This window comes from Trachurus japonicus, chromosome 5, assembly GCF_045865225.1.
Source record: "Trachurus japonicus isolate A0001 chromosome 5, Traja_1.0".
Classification (NCBI taxonomy): Eukaryota; Metazoa; Chordata; class Actinopteri; order Carangiformes; family Carangidae; genus Trachurus; species Trachurus japonicus.
The window spans coordinates 27,750,631-27,778,513 of NC_140911.1; the positions used below are offsets into that span (position 1 = coordinate 27,750,631).

The 27,883-nt window shown below is 43.1% G+C and overlaps 1 protein-coding gene across 2 annotated transcripts in view; it reads right to left on the minus strand.

The window, feature by feature from the left end:
• crocc (ciliary rootlet coiled-coil, rootletin) overlaps positions 1-27,507 on the minus strand; it is a 32,004-nt gene extending 4,497 nt beyond the window's left edge. Inside the window, exons 1-31 of one of the 2 annotated variants that reach the window (XM_085777132.1) lie at positions 27,126-27,507; positions 26,746-26,872; positions 26,508-26,653; positions 24,751-24,942; positions 24,570-24,653; positions 24,386-24,477; positions 23,245-23,410; positions 23,060-23,166; positions 22,734-22,961; positions 20,821-20,911; positions 20,632-20,718; positions 19,817-20,029; positions 16,497-16,696; positions 16,193-16,375; positions 15,062-15,206; positions 14,815-14,961; positions 13,876-14,106; positions 12,703-12,896; positions 11,161-11,288; positions 10,805-10,974; positions 10,511-10,690; positions 10,160-10,294; positions 9,926-10,069; positions 8,161-8,399; positions 6,614-6,773; positions 5,895-6,062; positions 4,251-4,674; positions 2,852-3,015; positions 2,609-2,729; positions 1,456-1,619; positions 574-789 (exon numbers count right to left, since the gene is read on the minus strand). In XM_085777132.1, the coding sequence (XP_085633258.1) occupies positions 574-789; positions 1,456-1,619; positions 2,609-2,729; positions 2,852-3,015; positions 4,251-4,674; positions 5,895-6,062; positions 6,614-6,773; positions 8,161-8,399; positions 9,926-10,069; positions 10,160-10,294; positions 10,511-10,690; positions 10,805-10,974; positions 11,161-11,288; positions 12,703-12,896; positions 13,876-14,106; positions 14,815-14,961; positions 15,062-15,206; positions 16,193-16,375; positions 16,497-16,696; positions 19,817-20,029; positions 20,632-20,718; positions 20,821-20,911; positions 22,734-22,961; positions 23,060-23,166; positions 23,245-23,410; positions 24,386-24,477; positions 24,570-24,653; positions 24,751-24,942; positions 26,508-26,653; positions 26,746-26,872; positions 27,126-27,182 (5,103 nt within the window). In that variant the 5' untranslated portion in view covers positions 27,183-27,507. The remainder of the gene's footprint in view (positions 1-573; positions 790-1,455; positions 1,620-2,608; positions 2,730-2,851; positions 3,016-4,250; positions 4,675-5,894; positions 6,063-6,613; positions 6,774-8,160; positions 8,400-9,925; positions 10,070-10,159; positions 10,295-10,510; positions 10,691-10,804; positions 10,975-11,160; positions 11,289-12,702; positions 12,897-13,875; positions 14,107-14,814; positions 14,962-15,061; positions 15,207-16,192; positions 16,376-16,496; positions 16,697-19,816; positions 20,030-20,631; positions 20,719-20,820; positions 20,912-22,733; positions 22,962-23,059; positions 23,167-23,244; positions 23,411-24,385; positions 24,478-24,569; positions 24,654-24,750; positions 24,943-26,507; positions 26,654-26,745; positions 26,873-27,125) is intronic. The other variant, XM_085777133.1, reaches the window with a different exon arrangement.
• Positions 27,508-27,883: the final 376 nt, after the last annotated feature.

Here is a 27,883-nt window from a genome sequence, read left to right on the forward strand (position 1 = left end):
AATGTTAGTGATTTGTTTTTAATAATAAGTGTTTTGCATCATAAGAGAAAATCTGATGTTTAAAAATGCCACTCTTACATTGACTGCAGTTGTTCCCATGAGAACCATCAACCATGACTCCAAAATATTCTCAATTTTTTCAGGAAGATTGAAAATGTATTTATCAAGAATTGGATGGTATATGTTTACAGTCAAACGTTTTCATGCACTGTAGGCTCAATTTTTGATAAATCAAAAATCCGAGAAACAAGTTTGGTGGAGGACAGTCTGAAGATTCTCTGTAGCAAGTTTGGTGTCAATTGAGCAAAAATTGTGGGAGGAGATAGGTTTAATAAGTTTTACAGTTTTTGAAAAAAACAGAGTGATGGACTTCATAATTTGTAATGAGTTTAAGTGGACAAAAGTTTTAGCAGTATTGGGGCGGCATTTTGGTGAAAGTTGCAAAACTGTAGCATGTACTGTTGATTTGGTAGAAATTTTTAAAGTTTTTCAATTTAAATGCTCCCCCAGGAGGAATACTGACATGTGCTTGGAGTTAAGTAGGAGGAGGAGGAAGAAGAAGAAGCTGTTTACCTGTTTGAGCAGGGAGTCGTGGCGGTCCTGGGAGGCTTGGCTCTCAGCCTCCCGGTCTCCCACACTCAGTCTGAGTCTCTGCAGCTCCCCCTCCAGACTGCGCCGGCCCAGCTCCACCCTGGTGGCCCGGGCCTCAGCTGCCTCCAGCGCTTCCCGCAAGCGCTTCCTCTCTGCCTCCAGACGCAGCTCAGCAGCACGCTGCTTATTCAGCTGATCCTGCACAAGACAGACAGAGGACAGGTTGGTCTTTACTAGAGAACACAGTTCTTTGTTTCTGTAAAAGACGGTCTTCAGAAACGTGTTTTATTTTATTTTATTTAACCATATAAAAACTCATTGGCATTTAAAAACAGGTTTTCTGCAGGTTTCACCAGCTCAAATTCTGTTGTTTTAAATTATTAAGACTTGAACACAAAACGTCAGTGACTTTTTAAGGCCTAAAATATTGATTTTCAAATTTTAGACTTTTTAAGATCCTGCAGAAACCCTGAAAAACCTCCTTTACAAGAGTGACCTTTCTCAATCCTTTATAACTGCTGTTCGAAGGATTTCTTCTTATTATTCTTCTGTTTCTTCCAGTAAAGTCCGGCTGTCGTGCTGTGTCCAGACGGTGAATCTTTATGAAATGCTCTTGCATCAAAACAGACATATGGGGAGCTGACGATGGGACACCAGAGAAGGTGTGACCCTGTGTGTGTTTGGCATCTGTTGTTATTATTCCCCCGACAGCTTTTTCCTCATAAGTACTGCTCCGCTGTAGAGAGCTGCCATATGGCGAGCGTGACAGATCAGCGCTCACTGCTGAGCGAGCCACAGCACAGAGACGACGTGTTTACGTACGTGCTCGCTACAGGACGACGGCGTGTGTGTGTGTGTGTGTACCTGTGTGTGTTTCTTGTCGGCCTCGGACGCCTGCAGCGTTCGCTCCAAGTCCTTCACCCTGTCGCCGAGCGCCCTCCTCTCTCTGTCTCCTCTCCTCACCGTCTCCTCCTGCTGCTGGAGCAAAATCTGAGTGGTGGTCAAACGCTCGTCCAGACCACGCCTCCCTGTTATAACACACATATCAAACACACATCAGTACAAGGAGACTGCAATTCGCCACTATTAGTCCAGTCATTTTATGAAAAAAGGTTGAACAAATTGCAACAGAAGCAAACTCAACTGATTTTGTATCCTCAACATGTCCTGAGTGAGGGAAAAAAATCTTTTTTTACTTTTAGATATCTCCAATGAAATTACCGAATTGATTACTCACAAACAAAAAATGTATTACAAGTTTTTTGAAATTCTTTGTTAACATGAGCAAATTTGCATAAATTTGCATAAACCCCACCGTTTTGACGGCACATGTATATATATAAAGGTGCTGTGGTGGTACCAGCTTGAAAATTGGAATGAGTTGACTCCATCGGTCAACCAACAAGAAATCACTTTAAATTTCAAGATGACTGCAATTTTTCAAGACAGCCACATCCTTAGTAGAGCAGGTATGACATTACGTATGGCTAATTTGCATACATACCAACACCTGATCTAAACATTGGGTATAGCAGGTGAAAATGTCTTGTTCAGTCTTGTTAACATATTACAGTTAAAACACTTAATATTAAGGTCTGAATGGAACCCATTTAGGCCATCAAGTGTTGTATGTATGCAAATTAGCCATACGTAATTGGATTATGCACTGTTTGCTCATACCTGCTCTACTAAGGATGTGGCTGTCTTGAAAAATTGCAGTCATCTTGAAATTTAAAGTGATTTCTTGTCGGCTGACCGATGGAGTCAACTCATTCCAATTTATAATATAATAATGAATAGGCGTATGAATGGGCTATATTTGGGTCTTTTTCTAAACTTTCCCCTAATGGGATTCTTCAGGGCTTTTTTTCCCTCACTCAGGACATGTTGAGGATACACAATCAGTTGAGTTTGCTTCTGTTGCAATTTGTTCAACGTTGACCCCTTTTTTTGCCTAAAATGACTGGACTATAGGTCCTTTCTAAAGACTCCATGAGAAACCCAGAGGCACTCGTACCTTCTTGGTATTCCTGGAAGGAGTTCTGCAGCTGAGTCAGTCGACTCTGAGCAGAGTCTCTCTCCTGCGTCAGCTCGTCCAGCTCTCGCTGCACGGCTCCCAGCTGGCAGCGAGCATCGTCCTGCACAGGAGCAACAACAAACAAAGACTTGTTTTAGTGTACAAGCAAAAACATATTCCTGAATCATCATGAATATTTACTTTGTGTTTTTGTGTGTGTGCGCGCTTGTGTTGCTCTTTTACCCGTTCCTTGTGTGCGTCACGCAGCTCCTGGAGGAAGTCTCTCAGACCGCTGCGCAGAGTCTCCGGGTCCAGCTCCGGCTGAGGAAGAGGCAGCGGCGTGTCCCCTCGCTCAGGAGACACGGCACCAGAGCCTAAAGTGTTGTCAGGGGTGCTCACTCGAAACTCTGTAACAACAAAAAAGAAAAGAAAGGAAATTATCATCAGTCTCATTTAGAATGTAATGTACAGTATCTGTATTCTATTTGCTACTTCTTTGTGTAAAACACTTTGAAACAATTTATTAAAAATAATATTGTGATAGCTTTTTTCAACTGCAAATGACATCTCCAAATGACAACTTTGTTAACATCTGTTTTTTCCTATTAAGATAAACTTCTTAGTCTGTTCAGATTGATATTTGGTGTCCATATGTCGATACGATAAAGACATAATATATCGCGATACTATAATGTATTGATCTCCCTCCCCTAGTAAGTCCATGTGTATTTATTGTTTGTTAAAGGGATATTTTAACATTCTGGCAAATTATCCTATTGCCATAATCCCTATAGTTTTAGCAGTCGGTTCATTACCTTTAATTGTCGGTGCAAGCTGCTTTTAGATCGGTGGGACAGAAACAAAAGCTGCATGGTATTTTTGCCTTTCCCTCATCAAACTCATCAAATACACAATCCAACAACTCCATAACACTCTCATGGACAAGTTGTGACCTGCACATTCACCACGCTATGAGATAATAATGGAACGTTATGAGACGGAGTTGTTTTCTAGGCAAATGCGTAGCCGGAACTACATTCTAGACACGGGTGCTGGGCGGAGTGATTTAAAAAGCTCAAGTAGTTCAGAGTGTTTGCTTCATGTGTCGTAATGTTACATAATTATGATGATGCTTGCTATCATTTCATAGTGTGGTGAATGTGCAGGTCACAACTTGTCCACCAGAGTGTTATGGAGTTGTTGGATTGTGTATTTAGTTTGATGAGGGAAACGTGGAAATATCGATCTAAAAACAGGTAATGAACTATGACTATAGGGATTATGGCAATAGGTGAATTTGCCAAAATGTTGAAATATCCCTTTAAAGATAGTTGTAATTTCTCTGATATTCTATTCTTTGTTTTTGGGGTCTGTTTCAGATTTCAGATTTATTTATTTTTAAAATGGGAACAGTACATATTGATGAACACTGTCCAGTCCCATTGGCAGGTTTCTTAATCACTGACTGTGGTGAAAGTTTAAACATATATGATGATGATGATATATGATGATATAAGACTGGATCTGAATAAACATCACAACAATAAAAAAACAGATCAATAAATTCAAAGTTAGCATATCATAACTAATGTCAGGGTGAAGTCCCCCACTGCAGCGGTGAACCAGCATGTCCTGTTCTAACCTTTAGGAGGGGACAGCGAGGAGCGCATGGGTGACATGCTGTGGTGGCGTGAGCCGGCGGCCGGGGAGGTGGAGCTGGCCCCCGGGCTCCGGCCCCGGCCTCCTCTGCCGCTGGCTCCGATGCCGAGGGTCCGTGTCAGCGCCGACTGCAGGCTGCTGAGGCGGAACTCCAGGTCCCTCCTGGAGGCCTCGGCCCGGGTCAGCTCGGCCTCGGTGGCGGCCAGCCGGCCCTGGGCCTCGCTCAGCTGCAGGCCGTGGTGGGAGGCCGCGTCCTGGGCCGCCTGCGCGCGCAGAGACAGGTTCTTAGCTTCGTCCTGCAGCTTCTTCTCGCAGCCGCGCGCCTCCTGCAGCTGAGCCGTCAGCTCCCTCTCACAGCTCCGCCAGCCAGACTCCGACTCCACCAGCCGCTTCTGGATCTGGGAGAGCTGGGACAAAAATAAACAGCATGAAGATCATGATGAGCTGCAACCCCCCCCCCCCCCCTCCCCCCTCCCCCCCTCCTAGGGCTGGGACGATTCGCTTTTCTCCCGATTCGATTCTTCTATAATTTTTTGGATGGCGATTCGATTTAAATTGTGATTCTACGATATTGCCGATTCTCTCGATTTTTAGTCTGCATTTTTAACATTTATCTGCACACAAATACTGTAGGAGCCTAGAAATTAACATACTCCATTATAAAGTGAACTTAAACCCTTTTCAAAACCTGGACTCTCTGTATGTAAAAAAGGCTAACAAATGCACATTGCACAATATTTAAAAATAAATAAATAAATAAATAAAGTAATTTAAAAAAATCGATTTTTGAAAAAAAGAAAATCGATTTAAAAATCGTCAAAAAATATATTGCGATATTTATGTGAATCGATTTTTTCTCCCACCCCTACTCCCTCCACCTGCATCCTGTCCTCATGGGTGCAGATCCCGGGGGGGACATGTCCCCCCTAATTTGTGAAAACCATGAATTGTCCTCCCCACTAAAAATACCCTAAATTATTAAAAATTTAACATGTATTTTCAGATTTCACATTTTTCACATTTTAGATTCACATATAAAAAGAAATGATTTAAATGGTGGAACTAATAATGTTTGACAAATATATTTCTGACTCCATATTCCATCTCTAGTTGGGAGGTTAAGCCCAAAAAATATAGGCCTTTGACTTCAAGTCCTGATGCAAAGGTCCCCTTTGGCATGGAAGTAGGTCATACAAATAAATCTATCTTAAGACACAAGTGAGATCACACGTTGTATCCGAAATAAGCATGTTTTTTTTTAAATTGGCCGCCGACCATACTCTGGTCTCCTCCACTACGATGTAAATGGGTAGTTTCTTTCACAGATGCCGATGAAATCAGGAGGCCATACAAAGAACGTGTAGACATTTACATACCCGAGACCCTTAGAATTATGATTTACTAACACTTAAGTAAGCAGTGATTCACGCTGTTTAGGACAAATAAACAAGACAGGTAAGCACAATAAATAATTCCCTGTGCTGTACTTTTTGAATGAAATGGCGAGCCTCTACCAAGTTGTGATTTATGGCAGCATGGTATGAGTTGCAAACAGTTAAAAAAAAAAAAATCACTTTTGTGTCCCCCCTGATCCTGACATGGGATCTGCACCCCTGCCTGTCCTCACCTCTTTCTTGAGGGAGTCTCTGGCTGCTTCGGCTTCGTTTAGCTTCTGTCTGAGAGTGAAGCCCTCCTTCCCTCTCTCCTCCTCTCTCTGCTCCTCCAGCGACAGGCGGGCCTGCAGCTCTGCCACCTCCCTCCCTTTCTGCTCCTTCTCTCCGTCCAGAACCTTCAGCTGCAGCCAAGAAAAGCAAAAAAAACCACACCGCTCTCACTTTACCAAGAAAAACCTGAAAACCTCAGTGTGGCTTACTCAGTTTTGACTTAAAGGGATAGTTCACCCAAAATTGAAATTTCACTCAATTTTCTCCTCCGTGGCTTCTCTGAGTTACAGGGGGTCTCGGCGTAGCAGTGCATGTCCATATAAGGGTTGCAAATGGATACCAACAAAAAGACACACCAAAAAACATCCAAATACCTCCATGCTGCTCGTATGTAATGTCCGTCTTGTATTGAAGCCCCGAAATGCGAAATTGTCCAGAAAAAAATTAAATAAGTCTATATTTCAAGCTTGTTTCTAGTGGAAGCTCCTCTTAAATTTGGACGTGTAACTCAGAGAAGCCACGGAGGACTCTGAAACTTCTCCCAGCCCTTAGTCCACATGAGGGTGAGTAGATAATGAGTGAAATTTCAATTTTGGTTGAACTATCCCTTTAATGTGACATTTCAACTGCAGAGTTTGAAAGCCAGCGTTGTGGGTCCGTTGTGTGGCGGTTGCTCTCTGACCTGTCTGCGCAGCTCCTGCAGTTCTCTCCGGGCTTCCAGCCGCGAGCGCTCCACTTCCCTCAGGCAGCTGCGCAGCTCCGCCACCTCCTTCTGAGAGGACGAGAAGTTCTCCTCCAGCACGGCCAGCCTCTGCTCCTTCTCCTCACACTGTCGCTTCACACTGACCAACCCCACACCCACACACACACACACACACACACACACACACACACACACACACACACACACACACACTCAGTCAGGGTTCCCACTCTTTTCTTGAAATCATTTTCCAGGAGATTTTCAGCTGCTACAGTCTGACAGACATGTTGTTACACCACACACTAACACATCCCCCGTCCCATTCATGCTGTGGAGAAGTCTTCTTTTCGACAGTTGTACCTTATTTTGTACATTTAAAGGGATAGTTCACCCAAAATTCAAATTTCACTCATTATCTACTCACCCTCATGTCGACTAAGAGCTGTGAGAGTTTTCAGAGTCCTCCGTTCCTTCTCTGAGTTACGGGGGGGTCCTTGCAGCAGTATTTGTCTATATGATGGTTGTCAATAGATACCAACTTTCTTCATCCAAAAAGACACAGCAAAAAACATCCAAATACCTCCATACTGCTCGTCTGTAATGTCCTTCTTGTATTGAAGCCCCGACATGAGAAATTGTTCCGCCAAATCACGTGAGATTTGCACTGACACAGGAAGAGAAGTGAACTGAGACACTGGGAGCTTCCGCTACAAACAAGCTTAAAATAAAGACTTATTTAATTTTTTTCGGAACAATTTCTCATGTTGGGGCTTCAATACAAGAGGGACATTACAGACGAGCAGTATGGAGGTATTTGGATGTTTTTTGGTGTGTCTTTTTGGACAAAGAAAGTTGGTATCCATTGACAAACCATTATATGGAGCTCTTAGCTGACATGAGGGTGAGTAGATAATGAGTGAAATTTGAATTTTGGGTGAACCATCCCTTTAACAAGTCTGTTTCTATGTTTATTCCTCCCTTATAAGTCTGATGTAAAGATGTGTAGTCTGTGGCTCTGACTTATCTATGAAATAATCTCTTACATGCTTAGAAATTATCACAAATGTATCTTGGAACAACGCAGAAACATGTTGTTTTTGTTTTCAAACCACAGCCAAAACAGCTCTCTGCTGCTGCTCTGTCTGTCACTCAGCAGAGACAAGGAGACTGCAGATGCCGGAGAGAAAACCCTCATGCTTGCTTGAAAACACTCAACAACTCAAAGTCTCTGGTTTTCTCGCGAGGCACTTCTTTGGAAAAGAAATCATTAACAGGGTCTGAAAAAGTCAAATAGAGCTCTAGTAGCAGCTGATGTCATGTCATCATTTTCCAGCACAACTCGTTGCTTTTTTCTCATTTTCCATGTGTTTTCCATGAATGGAAAATGGGTCAACTATTTTCCAGGTTTTCCAAGTTTTCCAGGATGCGTGGGAACCCTGTCAGTCTTAGACAAAACTCTCAACAGAGCTGTATTTATTTATCTTATTTCTGTGTGATCGACCTTTTCCCTTCATTCAAGCTTTCACCTGATTCTTTCTGTTTCTGCGCTCCGTAGAGTTTCCCTCAGCTGCACGTTGGATTGGTTGAGAGTGTCCCTCTCCTTGGTGACATCGCTGAGGTTGCGTCGCAGCTCCGTGTTTTCTCTCCTGTAGTTTTCGGCGGCGTCCTGAGTTTGGCCGTGGCGGCGCTCGGTGTCCAGCACGTCTCGTCTCAGCTGGTCTCTGCTCTCCTCGCTCACCGAGAGAGAAGCTCTGCACTGGTCCAGCTGTGGGGGTGAAACGCACCTTTAATTATTTAATTATTTTTTAAAACATGTTTGTCCCATGATGCATGTCTCATGTATTTGTCAATGCACACCCAGATTTTTCTAGGATGAGGATCACATTTATAGCACTGATAGACCTCCTTTCTCCTCCATCATCTTTTACCATCGCTGAGACCCGCTTGTCAATACTTGAAACACTTTTTCAAAACTATTTATTGGCAAACTAAAACTAAAATACAATAATACACAAATTCTCCAGATCTACCAAAACATCTTCCAACACAAACATTTAGTCAGTCACAGCAAAATCTCCAAAAACACTAACAACTGATGGAATAACACAAACTGAATCACTTTACTTTATGCAATATTGTATTTGATCATAAATTGACTTTGAACCTCTTGGTTTTAGCAAATGCAAGTATTTTGTTTCTTTTGTGCAAACAATACAAAAAGTGAACAACAACATCTCAGAGCAGCTTTGCAGAATGAATACTTAAAAAAACTTACTTTACTTTCTACAGTAAAACAACTGAGAATGACTGCAGAAAAAAATACATTTACAAACAGAAAACAATTCAGTAAAAATAAAAAATACAAAGCCACTGCTAGACTGCCCAGTATTCTGTTTTTCCTCTCCCTCGTCTTTCTATCTCTCGTCTTTCTTCTTTTTTTTTTTATAAGATCAGCCCAAATAGGTCATGTGACTGAGTGTGATTCCTAGATGTTACAGTTTATCTAGAATCAGCTGTGTATTGATGAACTGCTGTTCACTTCAGCCTTTAGGTTGGGCTTTGAACATGAGGTTTTCTGTTTTGACAAACAGTTTGAAAGCAATTGAAAATGTAGCTGTTAAACCAACACTAAGTAACTTTTCAACCTTCATATAATATTTTCATAACTTTTGTGATGGTACATCGACTTACAACAAGTTGAATGACACCTCTGTCATGGTCTGAGGGGGTCTGTATCTCTTTCTCTGGCACTAAGCAGCTTTGAGGAGCATGGTAGGAACCCTGCTCTCACTTTACTTTCACTTTCACTTTTGCGAGTCACAACAAGGAGGGAACAGGCAAAACAGCACTTTAGCAATGGATTATGTTTGTGTTTTCACTTTGAAATGATCCACTGGAAACAGAAACTTAGTTTTGATGTCTTTTGTAAATTTTAATGCAGGATATTTACAGGGCTTCACGCTAGTGTTCATGGGAAATGGAGTCTTCCTTCAGGCAAAACACTACCGCTTTGGTCCACAGGCGCCGCCAAACTCAACCAAAACTGAAAGTTCTTTAGTACTGCTTTAACATCTACTGTTTTGGTCTTAGTAGCTTGTGTGAACAAATTTTAAATATGTTAAATGTATGTATTTTGTGTCAAAAGAACCAAAAATGTGTTAACAGTACAGCTCACACAGGCTGATGTTGTGTTATCTGTGTGAGGAGTGAAAACGTGTTCAAAGTACTGACAAACGGGTCATATCGATCATAAAAACCAGTTGTGTTTTGTTTAATATTAGAGTTGTCTACCTCTTTGAGGGCGACATCAGCACGTGACTGGAGTTCAGTGCACTTCTCTCGCAGACTGTGGAGTTCACGTTCATGGACGGAGGCTGAATCCTCCAGCTGACAGCGAAGCTCCAGCAGCTCAGCACTCAGAGCCTCAGCTCTGATCTGGAGCCAGGGGAAACAGAGAGAACAGAGAGTTAAAGACTGATGATGAATCAACAACATGAGACAAACTGAGACAGGAAATGACATCACCTGCTCCTGCTCTTTGTAATGAGCAGCTTCTCTGGACATCCTCTCTGCCTCCAGAGCTGCAGCGGACAGCTCGGCCTGCAGGCTGGACAGCCGCTCCGACAGAACTGTTTTCTCTGCCTCCTTCAGAGAGAGCGCCTGGCAAAGAGACGACGTCTGATTAACACACAAGTCAACTTCCTGCAGATGTGCTGGGTTAAACCACACTTTTCCCACACTGTATGAGATACAAGAATGTGGTTAAAGCAACAGCCTAACCTCCTTGTTTAATCATTTTATCCTGATATTAGGATTCCACTTTGATTCTAAATCATTAGATATAATCTCTGTGTCTGGATCCAGATCAGAGCAGACCTGCTGTTTCTCAGTCTCAGCCTGCAGAAGGCTCTGATCTCTGTCGTGCTGGAGACTCCTCAGTTCATCCTGCAGCTCCTCCGTTTCTCTCTGCGCCCGGTGGAGCTGATCCTCCGTCTCCTGCTGGAGCTTCTTCAGCGCAAACTCGTGCTCCATCATCAGGCCGTGGCGCAGGACCTCCTGAAACCCACGGCAACCGGGAGCACAGACGTCGGTTAGAGAGTCACTTCCAGAACTAAAGCACCTCTATAAATAGCATTTGCAGTTACACACTCAACCACTGAACCTCCTGACCTTTTCTGAGACCAGCCTCTCCACCTCCTCCTGATGTTCGGAGATGGCCTTGCGTAAAGCCTGCTGGGCCTCCAGCTGTGCTGCATTTAGAGTCTGACTCAGAGCTTGTTTCTCCCTCTCAGCCTGGGCCAATGCATTCTCCCCATCTGAGCGAACACGCCTCAGCTCAGCTAAGAATCCATCCAGGAAAACCAAACAGAGGGAAAGACAGGATTCAACCACCAACTTCTTCTTCTGTCACATTCCTAATAAACTGGACTTCAATTATCTTCAGTTTTGCAAGTTTGGGTCACAGTTTTCTCTCTTCTGTCTCTGCTTCCTACATGTTTTCTGCTACATGCTGTCTGCTCACTCACCAGCAGCAGTTTCAGAGCGGACTCGGAGGTTTTGGTTCTCGGCCTCCAGCTGCTCTCTGCGAGACTCCACCTGGACCAGCTGTTGCTGCACCTCGAACAGACTGGTCTCCAGAGACTCCCTCTCCGACCTGTGGGGTTACACAAACACTAGTTACTCACAGACCCGTGTGAAAACTGTTTTATTTTATTTGAATGATTATGTAACAGGAATTACACATACAACACTGCCACAGAAAATGGGAAAATGTGATGCATATACTGTAAGACGTCTAGCTTCAGCTAATTCTTTGTCCCTGGTCAGGCTTTAGGATAGAATAAAATACACTGAATACAATAAAAAATGCAATGATACAAATATAGTGAATAATACAATGAATAAGTAACATAAATAAAGAAATAAAAAACACGAGTTAACTTGAACATTAAACATTGGTAAAGTGCTGTTGTATTGACAATGACTTGACAATGAATTTCTGATGGTAAAGAATTCCATAGGTGTGTATCTACCGAGCACTGAGAGGGATGATTGGCCAAATGTTGTCCTGCAACTTTCAATTTTATAGTTTTGCTTGGTTATACTCCTTGTCATTGTCCTACAGTTGTCTGTCTTTTTTACAGATCTGAGACATCGCTTGTAGGGCCAGTCCATTTACACACTTAAAAACAACTTTCAGAAAGGAGAATTTTATAAAATTGACAAAAAGTCAACAAATTGTATTTCTCAATGATTTTGCAGTGGTGCCATTTTTGTGGCTTCTGGTCTAAAATGTTCAAAGCTTGTTTATAAAGTGAGAATAGAGGTCTATAGTAGCTGAGTCAGTGGCCTGTATAGATATGTATATTTTTATATTTCAATTAATCATGTCAATCGCAACTTTAACATCGGTCCCGGGACTACGGATGTAAAATAGCCTTTTGGCTAATTCTGGCACGTTTACATTTGTTTAAATGTTTTTATTAATGTGCATTGTCCCTGATCTTTAAACCTTTAAATAAATAAATAAATAAACTGTATAGATTATATATATATATATATATATATATATATATATATATATATATATATATTTTTTTTTTACAATTCAACGAATCATGTCCAATCCTCCTGTATTTATGGAAATGTACTTCTTCTGTTATCTACCGGTCCTCTGTCTTTATGGACTTTTTATGTTAATTGTTGTATTGTTTTGGGGACTTTGGATGTAATTTAGCACCAGTGCTAAATCCAGTGTATTTACTGTGGGTACTCTTGCACTCACTGTCCATTAATATGCACTGTCCAGACTAAATAAACAAATAAAGTAAAGTAAGTAAGTAAAGGCAGTGATGCAAGAGGACACATGTGAAAGAACCACAGCATGCAGATAGAAATGAGCTGCCCTACAACAGAGACAGTTCAGACTGCTTTTTACAGTTCTTTATATGTGCATCAAACTGAAGTTGAGGATCCAGAGTTTTACCTAAATATTTAAACTCATTTACCAGCTCAATTTCTTTAGTATCAATAGTGATGTGTGTCACAGTCAAACAACAACAACAGACCTGAAAGCAGCCAGCTCCTCTGACAGCACCGTGTTCTCTCTCTCCGACGCCGTCAGCTGGACCACCAGAGCCGCTTTGTCCCGGGCCAGTTCTGAACGGCCGCGGCCGGCCTCCTCTAAGGCCACCTCGCTCCTCTGGCCCTCTCCCCTGGCCAGACTCAACTCTGACCCCAGAGACGTCACCTCGCCACACAGCTGTCGGCAGAAAACAATGTGGGCGAAGAAACGTCAGACATGAAAAGCCATGTGTCAAATGAAAAACTCCCGTTGACAGGGCTCCTACACTATTTACATTTCTAAATATCATCATATATCATCAAATATAATCATACTTTTTCCGGACCCTAATCGCCAGACTTCATTTGAGTAATTAGATGTGTATCATGTAAATAAATAATTCAATTAAAGCCCCTGTACAGACTTTTCATTTAGTGTTGATTTTGGTGGCCCCTGTGGACAAAGCGGTGGTGTTTTGCCGGAATGAAGACTGCATTTCCCACTGTCATGAAGACGTTTGTCTGGCCGGCGCGTGTAGATTTGTTTTGGACTTGCTTTTTTTCTTTTTTTTTTGCAGCGCAATGTATCTATTGGTATGGTTTGGTCAGTGGTCCGACCCGACCATGCCTTCCAGAGGTCTAGAATTAGACTGATGGGCTCATCTGCTGTTGTAGGTAACAGAGACACATCAGCTTGAGACTTTTGCGTATCCAGTTAAAAGCTCTGTACAGGGGCTTTAATTTAATTCAATTATACTCATTGATTTTTATTCTGAATGTGTATGCCATTATGTCAGCAAATCATTTCCAGAAGATTGTAGCATAGGGCCTACAAAATAATTAACCCAAATAACTTCAGATACAACCAAGTATAGATAGATAAATATTAAAATTAATATATTTCCATACAATAGTTTCCATTTTCCATACTTTCCATACTTGCATAGGAACCCTGTGTTGATCTGGACACTTTCTGCTGCTGGTTCAGACAAATAAACACTTTGAACCGACATCAAAGTATTTCTAAATGAGGTCACATCCTCTGCTTAGAAGTCATGTGACCTATTTAAGGACTAAATTGGCTCATAAATGGCAGGTGATTTGCCCATAGCTTTTGCTTAAGTGTTTCATCTTGGATTAAACCTTTGAATGGTGATGTAATATAATCTTTTATGTACCTGCGTGACTTTCTCCTGCAGCTTTAATCTCTCTGCCCTGAGAGTCTGGAGCTCTGCCTCCATCGCCACATGGCTTAGCTCGGTGTCCTGCAGTGACTGGTGCAGAGAGATGCGGGCCGAGGCCAGCTCCAGCCGGTCCTGCTCCAACCGGACCAGCTCGTCTCTGATGGCCAACTTCTCCTGCTCCGTCTCCCGTTTCTGAGTCTGCAGGAGGGCCTTCTCCTCCTCCAGCTGAGAGACAGAGGGAAGAGCCACGCTGAGTGAGGGAGCTCGATTTCTCAATCAGCAGTTTCTGGTGACACTAGGTTTTCACTGTGGAGGTCTCTGTGTCGTAGTGTTGGTCCATACACTCCTGATGAAGTCAGCTAGCTGAGTTTTGAGTGATAAGCTTTTAATAAATAATGATATCTTACAACAAATTCTCTCCACCTCTTGTCTTTCCTTTCCTACTTTTTAACCAGATGCAGGTGCAGATGCGGCGTAGCCATCATTTTAGAAGTGAGGGGGACAAATTGTTCAAAGGTCTATTGAGTGATTTATCATCCTCTCGCATTCAATTGCACCTCTCCTTAGCAGCTACAGAACCACACAAACAAACAGAACAGCACCAGGAAACCGACTTTAGCTCTTTAAAAATGATATACAAAGTCAAAATCTACTCTAAACTCTGGTTGAGTTGACACAGAATGACCCTGAAGTGCGGGGGACATGTCCCCCCGTGTACCCCGCGTCTGCTACGCCCATGGCCGCTACATAAATGCATTCAAGGACAGATGGTCCAAACGTCTGCACCTCCATCTGCATTTCTACCATTCATTCTTTTGAGACTCTGAGACAAACGAGGCTCTGAAGATTAGTAAACCATGATCAAACACAGCAGACAACCAATACACAATACAGAACCCTTTCAGAGGTCAAATACTGCTGAAACTCCGTCACCTGGAGGATGTAGGTGTTTAGGTCGGCTTTATCCTGAGCCAGACCCTCATTCATGCTGCCCATCTTGGCCAGGGAGTCTCTGAGAGCCGCCTCCTCCGACTGCAGCTTGTTGAGCAGCAGAGAGAGCTCTGCGTTGCTGCTCTCAGCCTGGAGGGACCAGTCCACAAGGGTCAAAACAGGTCACCAGAGATTCACACACAAAATACTCCTAAATCAGCAAACACTGAATGGGTGGACTTGTTCTTACCCGAGCCAGAGCCTCAGACAGCTGGGCCCTCTCCCTCTCCAGCAGCTCCCTCTCAACCTCCCCCTGCTGGTGGGTCTCCTTCACTGCAGACAGCTCCCCCCGCTGGGCAGAGGCTCGACTCTCACTCTGATCCCACTGCTTCTGTCTGTAGGTCATGTATGTGCAGCACTGAATCAATACATTTTAGAGTTGAGGCTCTGTATGTCCTTTAAAGGTCCAGTGCGTAATAATTGGCAAGGTTTATTGGCAAAATCTGAATATACTATCCATGAATATATTAGTATAAGTGTATAATCGCTATAAACTAAAATTTGTTTTGTTTCCGTAGCCTTATAATTATTCTTTTATATATATACATATAGCAAGGGTCTTGCTTTAGAGAGTGTTGCCATCTTGCGCTGCCATTGAAAAGCTGTGGGCAGACCTGAGCAGGTTCATCGTTGATTATCTCAGCCTAGATTTTATTCTGGGAAAATATTGTGTTTGGTTTCCATAATTACTCTAAGAGAGAAGGAAATTGTTATTTTTTAATAAATTTGTTTTTATTCCTGGCAAAATTTCATATTCATAATACTCCTTGCTTTGTTATTTTTCGAAAAGAAATGGAACTTTACTTTAAGCAAATTACCAAGTCAACAAATGAAAAGGTTATTAAAACTTTAGACGTCTACAACCTTTTTGTATAATGTACATTACCCCTGGCACGTGTGTTTCTGTATACTGTTCTCTGTATGCTATTTGTATCTCAACTCTTTAAAAATAGAATATAGCATTGTGTTTGAAAAAAAAAAAAGTTTGTACGGCAGCCCGAACGGAAAATGATGTTGCCAGATGTTTTTAGATGTCACGATTTTCCCCCCAACTTTACACACTGGACCTTTAATATGTTGAGAACTGTTTGAGTCCTGAAGGCCCAGTAGAAAGAGAAACATAAAGCAGGGCAGACTGGTCAGAGCAGCTGTGTGTGTGTGTGTGTGTGTGTGTTGGAGCACTGAGAAGGCAGACAGCTTTCTGTTTGTCAGCTCATACAGGTCTGTTGAATGACTCCCTGGCTGTCTGTGGGCTGTGCCAGACCTTGTGGATTAGCTCCTACATCACATTCACTTAATCACCATCAATTAGCCGACTTACATCCTCTGCGTCTCCGCCTTGGCCCGCTCTCTCTCCTGAACGGCCGCCTCCTTCTCCTCTCTCTCGTGGTCCCGTTCTCGCTGCATGGACGCCACGCTCAGCTGCAGCTTCTCACAGTCCATCTGGAGGATGTGGTTGCTGCTCTCCGCCGTCTGCGCGCTCTTCTCCAAGTTCAGCTTCTCACTGCGATGTTGGTGATGCATGCGGGAGAGCACATTGTAGACTTAGGGTTATTATTACTTATCACCGACAGGATTCAAGGATTAGAATCAGATAGTTAAAGGTGATGTAAGAGTCTGTGGACCTGGTCAGTGCGTCTCTCTCCTGCTTCAGACGCTCCTTCTCTCTCTGTGCGGCCTCCCTCTCCCTCTGGGCCGTTTCCTTCTCTCTCTGCAGAGCTTGGTTTCGCTGCTCTGCGTCTCTTTTGGCCGAATCTGCCTCTGAAAGCTGCTTTCGTAACTGTTGTAACGAAGACTGGGCAGAGAGCAGACGGCCTCGAACATCCTGCAAACACACAGGAAGACAGTGCAGGAAATGTTACATCTATATAATAATAATCAAAGTGCGGTGTGGAGTTGTGGTGTCTGCCATTATCACTATGGTTATCATTAGGCTCTTTTCTCTGAGAGACGATCATGTTTTGTTTCAACCAATCAATGAAAAAGCGCCTACAAGCCCAGCTGTGGACACACACACCTCATCAATCCCCCATCTACATCGTCTTTTTTTTTGTGTCTTTTGTGTTTATTAAAAAAAAATGGGAGTAAAAACAACAAAAGTGCTGCGTTTATATTTTTGTTCAGTGTACGTACATATGAATAACCCTGAGGGGAAATTAGTCAGGAGCTGAATAGCACAAGTGTCTTGTCCCAAGTTTGGACTTTGACTTAGTGTACAATGGCAAACTGTTAATAACACACCTCTGAGTCATTATTAGGACAATAATACAGTGCTGATGAGGAGGAAAAGTAACAAAGGAAGAGGTTTACCCTACACAAAAATAATGATGCAAAATACTAGAAAAGAAGAAAGTGGCTTCACAGAGCAGCACAGCAGCGAGACTTAAACCCTAAACTTCAGCAAAATGGTAAAAAAACTTTTTAAACAATGTTTTCAATTTCAGTCATATAAAGATTGTCACAAATGTGTTTGATTAGTCAAAAATACTGAAATTATGGTTAAAGGTTCTGTGGCCCCCCTTTTTTTTAAATTTTTTTTATTGTTTTTCCTTTTACAAAGCATTTTATAAAGTAACACAACATGAACATGGGGTGTTTTCTGTCACAATATTTCAGCAAAGTAATTAACCAATCAAGTACAACTTGATATAGAAAAGAAGCTCAAACAAAAGAAGGACGTTTCAGGGAAATGTACATTTTCCATTGCTTCCAGATGTCATTGAATTTGGATTGCCTACATCGTCTTTTTAAACAGTGCACCTCTGCTTTGACGAAGACCATCACGGTCAAAACGTTGGTTTTGTTTATGCGGTCTTATTAAATCATTTTGCATCTAAGGCTACGAGTGTGCTACAGTACATCCATTCTCCTCTGGAGACTATGTGGTGAAAATAAAGACAATCATTCTCATGTCTTTTGGTAATGCCCCTATATTGTACCGTATTGGCAGCATTTGAAGAAACACATAGAGAAACATTTTAAAGTGCAACTTCAATTTACCTTTGAAGTGATGTACTTGGGAAAACAGAACCAGGGAATAACAAGGTCAGGGGATAAATATATATTCAGAGTAATGTTGGTGGCAGGCAAAAGAGCCATCACCAGGAAGTGGCTAAAGACAGATGCACCTACAATAGAGGACTGGGTAGAGATAATGTATATTATTTACAGAATGGAGAAGCTGACTTTCTCAACTCAAATCAGTTAAATTTAAGAATTACTGGGAAAACTGGGTTGGTTTTGTGTTCAGTAAGGGCACTGTGCATTATACATTTTCTGTTTCTGTTTCTGTATGACCCTCCAACAGAAGAAAAGGGACTCTGCAAGAAAGAAGTGAAAATAAGGATAGGAGTGGGAAAAAAGTACTTCATATTACTTCTCATTTACTCCACGTTTACTCTCTTTATGATTAATTGTGAGTTTATGCCTATTTCTGTCTTTGTCCCCTGTGTGGACTATGGATAGGTTCTATATATTTGGGAAAACTGTAAACAATATGTAAAATGTTGATGGGATAATGCTGTATGGAATCAATAAGAACGTTATTACAAAAAGAAAAGATGAAGACAATCACATCTCAATAACCCTGGGACTTCCACTTTAAATGCTGGCTGGACAGAGATAAAGAAAAGTAACATTTCTCTGAGAAATGACTGGACTGTGTGAAGCTGAATCACCGCATCATTTAGCATAGGGTTAAGATTAGCCACTTGACATTGTTATTATGGTTATTAGTAGTTTTAGTGTTTGTAGTTATTTTCTAGCACTCTTGTTGTCATTGATTTTAATTTACTAGTTATTGTTTTGTATTATGATGTATGATGATCACAGGAGGAGCAGTTAGCTCAGAAATAACCCTAACCCTTCTGTAAATGATGAACTCAAAGCAGTAAATGACATGAGAGATGTGTGTGCAGTGACGGACTGGCCGTAGGGCAACATGGGCAAACGCCTCAACAGCCACGTAACAATGTGGCTGCAAACAAACAAACAAAAAAAGAACAGGTGCCGAGGTTAACAGCCGGCCAACTCTGAAGAAAGGGGAAAAATTCAATAATACTCTTAAATATAGAATGTTTTTGGTCGTCAATGCATTTTCTCAAGACCACTGAATGATAACTGATATATCTCATTTCCTTGGGTGAATTCAAGGCTCTTATAAAACCTAAACTAACAGAAATGTGCACCTGCTTTTCTTGAATGATGCAATGTAGAATATGTTAATACAATATGTTTGTATTGTTGTGTCCAGTTGCTTTTATCATTGTTGTTGCACCAGCTCAGCCTCTTGGCCAGGTCTCCCTTGCATATTTATATATACAGTACAGGCCAAAAGTTTGGACACACCTTCTCATTCAATATGTTTCCTTTATTCTCACTGAAGGCACCAAAACTATGAATGAACACATGTGGAATTAACAAAAAAGTGTGAAATAACTGAAAACACGTCTTTTCTTCTTTGTCTTCTCTTTCTTCTTTTCTTCTTCCTCTCCTTCTTCCTCCTCCTCCTCTATCTCTGCCCCCACCAATTCTAGTTTCTTCAAAGTATAGCCACCCTTTGCTCTGATTACTGCTTTGCACACTCTTGGCATTCTCTTGATGAGCTTCAAGAGGTGAACCTGACCTGAAAATGGTTTTCACTTCCATGTGTGCCTTGTCAGGGTTCATTAGTGGAATTTCAGTGAGAATCTACACTGTAAACAGTCATGAAAATAAAGGAAATGCATTGAGTGTGTCCAAACTTTTGACCTGTACTGTATATATACACACACACACACACACACACACACACACACACACACACACACACACACACACACCGGTACATTCACACAAAGTGGTTGTGTAATGTTTGGCCTCTTTTTGGAGCTAGTCCATCACTGTGTGTGTGTGTGTGTGTGTGTGTGTGTGTGTGTGTGTGTGTGTGTGTGTGCTGACATGTCACCTGCAGCTGGAGGGTCTTGTTGCTGACAGCAGAGTGCAGAGCAGACAGCGCTGCCTCTGGTAGAGGAGCCAGTGAGCCGGGGCGAGAGGGGGAGGACGACCTGCGAGGAGACGGGGAGCGCTGAGGGGACGAGCTGCGCAACAAGGCCAGCAGAGGAGCCCCGGAGTTGTCCTGGTCCGCCTCCGAAGACGACTCCCCGTCCGACAAAACCGCCTAGAGAAGAGAAGAGAAGAGAGAAATTTAAATGAAGCAGGGGCAGGGACAGGGGCAGGCGCAGGCGCGGGGGCAGGGGCAGGGGCAGGGGCAGGGGCAGGGACAGGGACAGGGACAGGGGCAGGGGCAGGGGCAGGGGCAGGGGCAGGGACAGGGACAGGGGCAGGGGCAGGGGCAGGGACAGGGGCAGGGGCAGGGGCAGGGGCAGGGGCAGGGGCAGGGGCAGGGGCAGGGGCAGGGGCAGGGGCAGGCGCAGGCGCAGGGGCAGGGGCAGGGGCAGGGGCAGGGGCAGGGGCAGGGGCAGGGGCAGGGGCAGGGGCAGGGGCAGGGGCAGGGGCAGGGGCAGAGACAGGGACAGGGACAGGGACAGAGACAGGGACAGGGACAGGGACAGGGACAGGGACAGGGACAGGGACAGGGACAGGGACAGGGACAGGGACAGGGACAGGGACAGGGACAGGGGCAGGGGCAGGGGCAGGGGCAGGGGCAGAGACAGGGACAGGGACAGGGACAGGGACAGGGACAGGGACAGGGACAGGGACAGGGACAGGGACAGGGGCAGGGGCAGGGGCAGGGACAGGGACAGGGACAGGGAGCTTCACCTGAGCGATGTCCCGCAGCGTGCTCAGCAGCGTTTCAGTGTGAGCTCTCATCATCTGCATGTCAGTCTCATCGTTTCCACTCTGCTCCTGCAGGAAACCAGGGGAATGACACAGACACACTGGGTCAACCAGGAGGAGGAGGATTAAAGAGACGGACCAGTTACACAACCGTCATGGCCGTCCGCTCACCTCCAGCCTTCGCGTCAGAACGGCCATTTGTCTTTCTCGCTCTTCCATTTGGCCCTTCAGTCTCTCTGCCTCTCGCACCGAATCTGACAACCTGACAGTTGACACAATAACAAGCATGAAGCCAAACATATCAAAGACAAGTTCAGTTAAGTTATAAAGACTGGGGAAGTGTAGATGCTGGAGGTATTTACTTGTACTACTACTTTTGTGCATTTAACCAGTTTTTTTCTATGTTTATTCCCCTCTCAGCCCCATTATTTTTGATTTAAAGGTGTGCAGACTATGGCTCTAATTTATGAAATAATCTAATAAATTGTAACATCTTACATCTACAGAAATGATGACAAATTATGTCGTCTTTAGTTTTCTCACTAGACACTTTTTGGAAAAGAAATCCTTGGTGGGGTTTGGAAAGGTCAAATCGAGCTCTGGTAGCTGATGTCACAGTGTGATAAATCATTTTCCAGGACAACTCAAGCTTTTCCAGGACATTTGACTTTTTTCCCCCTCATTTTCTGTGTGTTTTCCATGACTGGAAAATTGTTCAACCATTTTCCAGGTTTTCCAGGACAAGTGGGATCCCTGATTGATACTTAATTCCTTGCTAACCAGTGCAATGGAGGAAAAGCTATTCAGAGGCAGGAATCTGGGATTTTATAAACATCCTCATTGCAGTTGTGAACAACACGCTGCTGTAGTTATTAAATCCACCCAGGATCCAAACATTAACCGATTTAAGATAAAGTTTATTAGCAGGGCACTTACACTACCAGACAAAAGTTTGGACACACCTTCTCATTTAATGGCCTTTTCTTTATTTTTTATTACTTTCTACATTAAAAACTATTAAGGAACACGTATGGAATTATATACTTAACACAAAAACATTAACCTTCGTCTTGTGTTAGCTTTTTACTGCCATCTATGGTGTTTTGGGTCAGTTTGGACCCGTATTTTAAATCAGCTGTAAAATACACAAAATAATTTTTTTTTTCATCCAATTTGTTTTTCTTCTCTTGGTTACATTGTTAGGATTCCTTATCCATGGAAATATTGGTTTAATATTTTTGGGTGTGGGCCCCTGGACCTTTTTTGTCAGTATAGCTTGTCTTCAGTTGAACCTTCCTCTTGTCAGCTTTCTGCTACCATCTATGGTGTTCGGGTCAGTTTTGACCCGAGTCTTAAATCAGCTGTAAAACACACTAAAAACAATTATTTATCATCCCATTAGTTTCTCATCTCTTGGTTATGTTGTTAGGCTTCCTCATCCATGAAAAGGTTGGTTTTGCACTCATGGTTTCAGTTTTAACTCTCATTATTGTTCTTATCGTTATAACCGGGTCAAAATTGACCCTAACACCACAAATGTAACAATTTTCACCAGAGCATTTTAGAACTTTGTGAGAATTTTTTTTTTTTGTTTAAATAGATGTTCCTGACAAAGTCAAAAAGTCTTGATTCTATAAACAAATGTATGTGGTACTTCTATGCATTTAAAACCTGAAAACGGGTCACTGGTGACCCGAATACCAAGTGTTATCTGTCACCTGACCTAAACCCAACTGAGATGGTTTGGGAAGATTTGGACCACAGAGTGAAAGCAAAACAGCCAACTGACGACTTCATGAAGCTGATGACAGAATCTAAAGTGTGCAAAAAGCAAAAGGTGGCTACTATGAAAAATATAAACTATAAAACATATTCTGCTTTACACTTTTTTGTTTACTACACACTTCCCAATGTGCTCCTCCATTGTTTTGATGTGTTCAGTATAATACACACAGAATGAGAAGGTGTGTCCAAACTTCTGACTGGTAGTGTATAGTAGTATATATAGTGTATGTGAGGGCTCTGATCTAACGGCCTCAGCAGCCACATCAAGCCGATGAAGACTCGTCCACGCTGCCACTGACCTGACGTTGAGCTCACTTCTCTCTGCGTCCGTCCTGGTCTGAAGGTTCATCATGTCTGCCACTTGTTCTCTGAGCTGCTGCTCCAGCTGAGCCCTGAGAGCCTTCTCCCGCTCCAGAGCCACGGCGGCTCCTCCCTCGCGGCTCTGCAGCGCCGTGGACACGCCCGCACAGGACAGCAGAGAGGAGTGGGACGCCCGGGCCAGCTCGTTACGCATGTCCGACAGGTCCCTGAGCGCGGGAGTGGGGAGGATGAGGAACACAAACTGTGAAATTAAATACTTTCCAAAAGGCCAAACGACGTGCGATTCAAATGACTGGTTGTAAACCTTTCAGTGGCGCTCTTCAGCTCACAGACGTGTCTCCTGAAGCCCACCACTTGGCGCCACAGCATCAGCAGACGGCCGTGCTCGCTGCTGAAATAACTGTGGAAAGACTAGAAGGAAAACAACACATCAACTAAACTCCAGGTTTCATTTCAAAGCTTTGACTGTTCACAGCATCCCTCTCCCACCTCTTCCTCTCTCCTCCAGTCAGACTCCTTTTGTTCCAGTTCCTCCCTGGCTTTGGTCCAATCGGCAGTGAGCCTGCGGATGTCCTGGCTGAGCGCCTCATTGGCCAAACTGGCCTGTTCCAACTGCTCTCTCAGCATCGCGTTCACCGCAGACAAACTGCTGCTCCTGAAAACACACAATAATAGATATAAATATATAAATAAATTATAATAATAATCTTATATTTTATACCCCAACTTTGAGCAGTTTTTGTTTTTTTTGAGGTTTCCCAACATTTTAATATATGATATTACACACATTCCTAGTGGAGAAATTTCTTGCTAAGGATTTAGTTCCCAGATTTTCATAATGTTTCTCTTACTACCTTACTAAAAGTTTTTTACATTTCGTTTTTCATGTTAGGAAATCCAGGGTGGCAACCAATATAGTCAAAATAAACATACATGGGACAATATTTCAGGCTGGGATCATCAACATTTGTTAACTAGACATCTTGAAGATTGTAAAAATATAAAGGTCAGGGTTAGAAAGGGTTAAAAATATATATATCAATGGGGCACATGGGGGAGGGGTTCCTGTGACCAAATTCCGCCATTTTTTTGTGTTTATTTGAGTTTTTATGTACCATACATAACTTAATAATGGCAATCTTCATCTCTACTGATTCCTCATGCCAAGACAAAAAGAAAATGGGGTCAGTTGTCTCTGTAGGATGTATAGTTAAGGAGCTATAGAGATTACATTTTCGGAAATCCAGGATGTCCACAAAAGATGGTCCAAAAAAAAAGTAAATATCTCATGTTACAACATGAAAACCTGCGGCTTATATTCAAGTGCAGCCTATATATGTATTTTCTTTTAAAATTTAGCTGGTGCGGCTTATATTCAGGTGTGCTCTATAGTCCGGAAAGTATGGTAAATTCGCTAACACATGGCATACTTTTTTCTTTTTTAATCAGCGAGCTCTATATTGGGGGGGACATTTTGAGCATATTTGAATTTTGGGGGGATGTGTCCCCCCCCAATGTATATGGTAATTACGGCCTTGACGGGGATCATCAAAATTGATTTACTACACACCTTAAGGATTACAAAAAGCTATGTTAGAAAAATATATCTCATGTGGTGTGATTAAGTCACCTCTGTTGTTCTTCCTCCAGACGGATTAGAGCATCTTCCAGGTTGCTGCTGGATTCCTCTGGATGGCTGCCATTAGATGCCTCACTGTGACTCTAAAGGAGAAAACATGTCGTGAAATGTGTGGGAAGTTCCTGATCACATAGATAAAAGCTGGTTTCCTCAGTGCTGAACAAACACCACTTACACCCAGCCTGTGTTTGTCCAGCTCGGAGGACTTCTCCTGCAGCATCTGCTCTAGATCTCCACACCTCTTCTTGTACTGAAGCACCTGAAGAAGCAGCACAAATATTATTAACGTCTGTCCGTCTCACTGCCCGGCGCCTCGGCAACAACAACAACGCAGTAGGAGTAGAAGAGAATCCCACCTTGGCCTGCAGCTTCTGCACCAGCTGCGCCTGCCTCTGCTGCCCCTCCTGGTACGCTGTGAGTTTACGCTTGTAGGACGCTTGTTCCTCGTCCAGCCGCCGCCGCAAATCCACGTTCTGCTGAGCCAGGCTGCGCGACTCCGGAGAGTCCCGGTCCCCCTCTCCCGTGTCGAAACTAAGCGCCTGCTCCAGCTGTGGGTTTAATTAAAAATGGGAGGCAGATTTATTATTCATGCTGAGGATCTAAACCTACACATACTGTAAATCCTGAGACTGAAAATAATTCTTCACCTTGAAAACATCAGGTGGGAAAACATGTGATGCTTTTCTGGAGGTTTAGGATCCTACCTTCTCACTGTCCTCAATGTAGACACTGAGGACAATGAAAGGCTGTTCTGTCTTTATACAAAAATTAAATATATTTATAAAGGGAGAGGCCCCACTTCAAGAGAAATGACTTCAGAAGATTCGAAAGTTAGTTATTTCTCCTAAAACTTTCACTGAAAATGTTTAATCAGTGTGTGAATCCAGTATAGTCACAATGAATTAAAATATTCAAAATTCATTGTTGTGAAAATGTTTTGGCTCTCAAACTCCATGACTTTAACAAACAATCTGGGAACTTATGGTTACTTAGCTCTGTTGTAAATGTTTAAAAGCTATAGCAGCAGGTTCAGGTTGAGTCCAGCTGTGGGTCTGTGCTGCATGTAAATGTCAACACTCCACTGTTGAACTGTCACATGAAACTAGCTGATGATAGTGATGATGGATTATGAGATTTAACATTAGTGTTTCCAGGCTCGTTTTTTTATGCTCCAGTCATTATTGTTGACACTACTGTCAACTTTTTTTGTTAGTCTGTAGCTGGAATACATAGAAACTGATGTCATGATTTAAAACATTTTGCTGATTCCTCACTGCAGCCACTAACTCAGTGTTTTTCAACCTTCGGGTCGGGACCCCATGTGGGGTCACCTGGAATTCAAATGGGGTCCCCCTTGTCTAGTAATTGATTAAAAAAAAACTTATATATCTAAATACTTTTTTTTACTAGTTATTATTCTTTTTTAAATTATGATTAAAACTGTATTCTATACTTTCACTTTCTCGAATATAAATTGAGCATCCTGATTGACAATCACGATCACATGGGGTCGCCAGGAATTTGTGATGTCAAAATGGAATCACGAGCCAAAAAACGTTGGGAACCACTGCACGAACTGTAGCAAAGAGTTGCAGCACCACAACGTAGAGACCGACCATAATGTTGTTCAATTAAATTAGTTGATTAGAAGAAAGAAAAAAAGAGTGCAGACCCCTCTCAGTCCGACACCTCTCAACAACACAGCCGATTTATTTGAATAGACTTTTCAAAGGAGCCTTTTCATCTGAATGAGGATGTGTTTGTGCCTGAGTCTCCCTCTGGTTCTGGGCCTGCATGGATCCTTCACTAATGTTCAATCCAAAGTGGGATGTGGTGCCCACCCACCCAGCACTTTAACAACCCCTCCTCCCGCTACTCAAGCCCCTGTTTACAGTTACCCAGGGTGACAGATGCCATGGCAACATTCCACTTCAGATCATTCCAGCCCCCATCACCTGGGCGACCAGCAGATCTCAGACAAAGAAACACAAGAAGACATGGAAATGGGGGAAAGGCTCGGTGCTCCCACACTCCCACACTCACTGGCTCCTAGTTGTGACTTTGTCTCACCACCAGCGCCAGGTGTTGTTGTCATCCCGGCGTGCTGCCTTACCCTCTCACTGATTGCACCATATTTGATGGCGAGCTCGTCTCGGTCCGCTCTGCTGTGGGCCAGCAGGTCCTCCAGCCGGGCCAGCTCCCCCTGCAGCACCCGGTTCTCCTCCTGGAGGGACATGACCGAGGACATGGCCCCTGCTGCTGAGAGGACAGAAGGAGCAGAAAGGAGTGAAAACTTGAACTTGATGGAGATTCATTCGACTAGACGCCGGAGAGATTTGTGAAGAACTCACAGCCGTCGTTCAGGTTCTTTGTGACGATCTCTCGTACTCGTGCTGGTAGACAGGTGGGGGGGGCGTCTGGTGACGGGCCCTGGACTGTCAACCTCTTCTCCTCAGACAAAACACTCTCCTCCAACCTCTGATGCATAAAAAACACACACATCTATTATTTCAACTTGTAGAGAAACATTACAGAGACGATAATAGGCCTAACTTCTCAGGCCTACATCTGAATATCACACTGCATGGAATGACAACAAACTGAAAGATGGTGGTGAGTGTGTGATGAAGTCCTGTAAGAGCAGGTTGACAGTCAGTGAGTCCAAAACTGTTACATAAAAAAAAAAAAACCTAACAATGAGCATCAACACACAAGGACCCACATCTCTCACCTGGATCACAGACTCCAGCTTGTTGGAGTCGGTGTCAGAGCTCTCCGCAGCGCTCATCACGTAGATTTCAAATCCTCAGAGGATTAACTTCCCAGTAAATGTAGGTTACAAACGTCTCCACAAACTCAACCACCGGCTTTATTCTCCCAACAGGTGTGAAAAGAAGAGAAGAGCAAAGCTGGTGAACCTCCGTCTGGTAGCGTGTTGCTGGCTACAGCAGCCGACGCAGCTCTGTGTGGCGGAGCAGCCGAGCCGTGACCGTCCTCCTCCGGTGCAGGCAGGCACAGATTGAGGACAGCAAGGATTAGGAGGTTTTAAAGTGCACCCCCCCTCCCTCACCTCCTCCCCCACACCCCACACCACCACCACACTCTCACTGCTCACCAGAGCCTGACAAGGACCCTCAGCCTACAGGTGCTCAGTAAATTACAATACAATGTAAAAGTAGTAGTTCAATTAAAATAGTGAAACTATATAGGCTAGATTCATTACACACAGAATGTCTTTATTTCTTTTAATGGTAATAATTGTGGCTTCCATTTAATGAAAAGCCAAAATTCTGTATCTCATAAAAGAAAAAGTTGGCTGATTAACTCCAAACACCTGCAAAGGTTTCATGAACCTTTAAATGGTCTCTTAGTCTGAGAAAGTATATTGTTATTCTTTTTAAATACTTATTGTACAGAACAGTAGGCTACACACTCTTGTTACACATCTTTGCACAAATAGAGTGTCTTTATATTTGCATTCCTTACTTT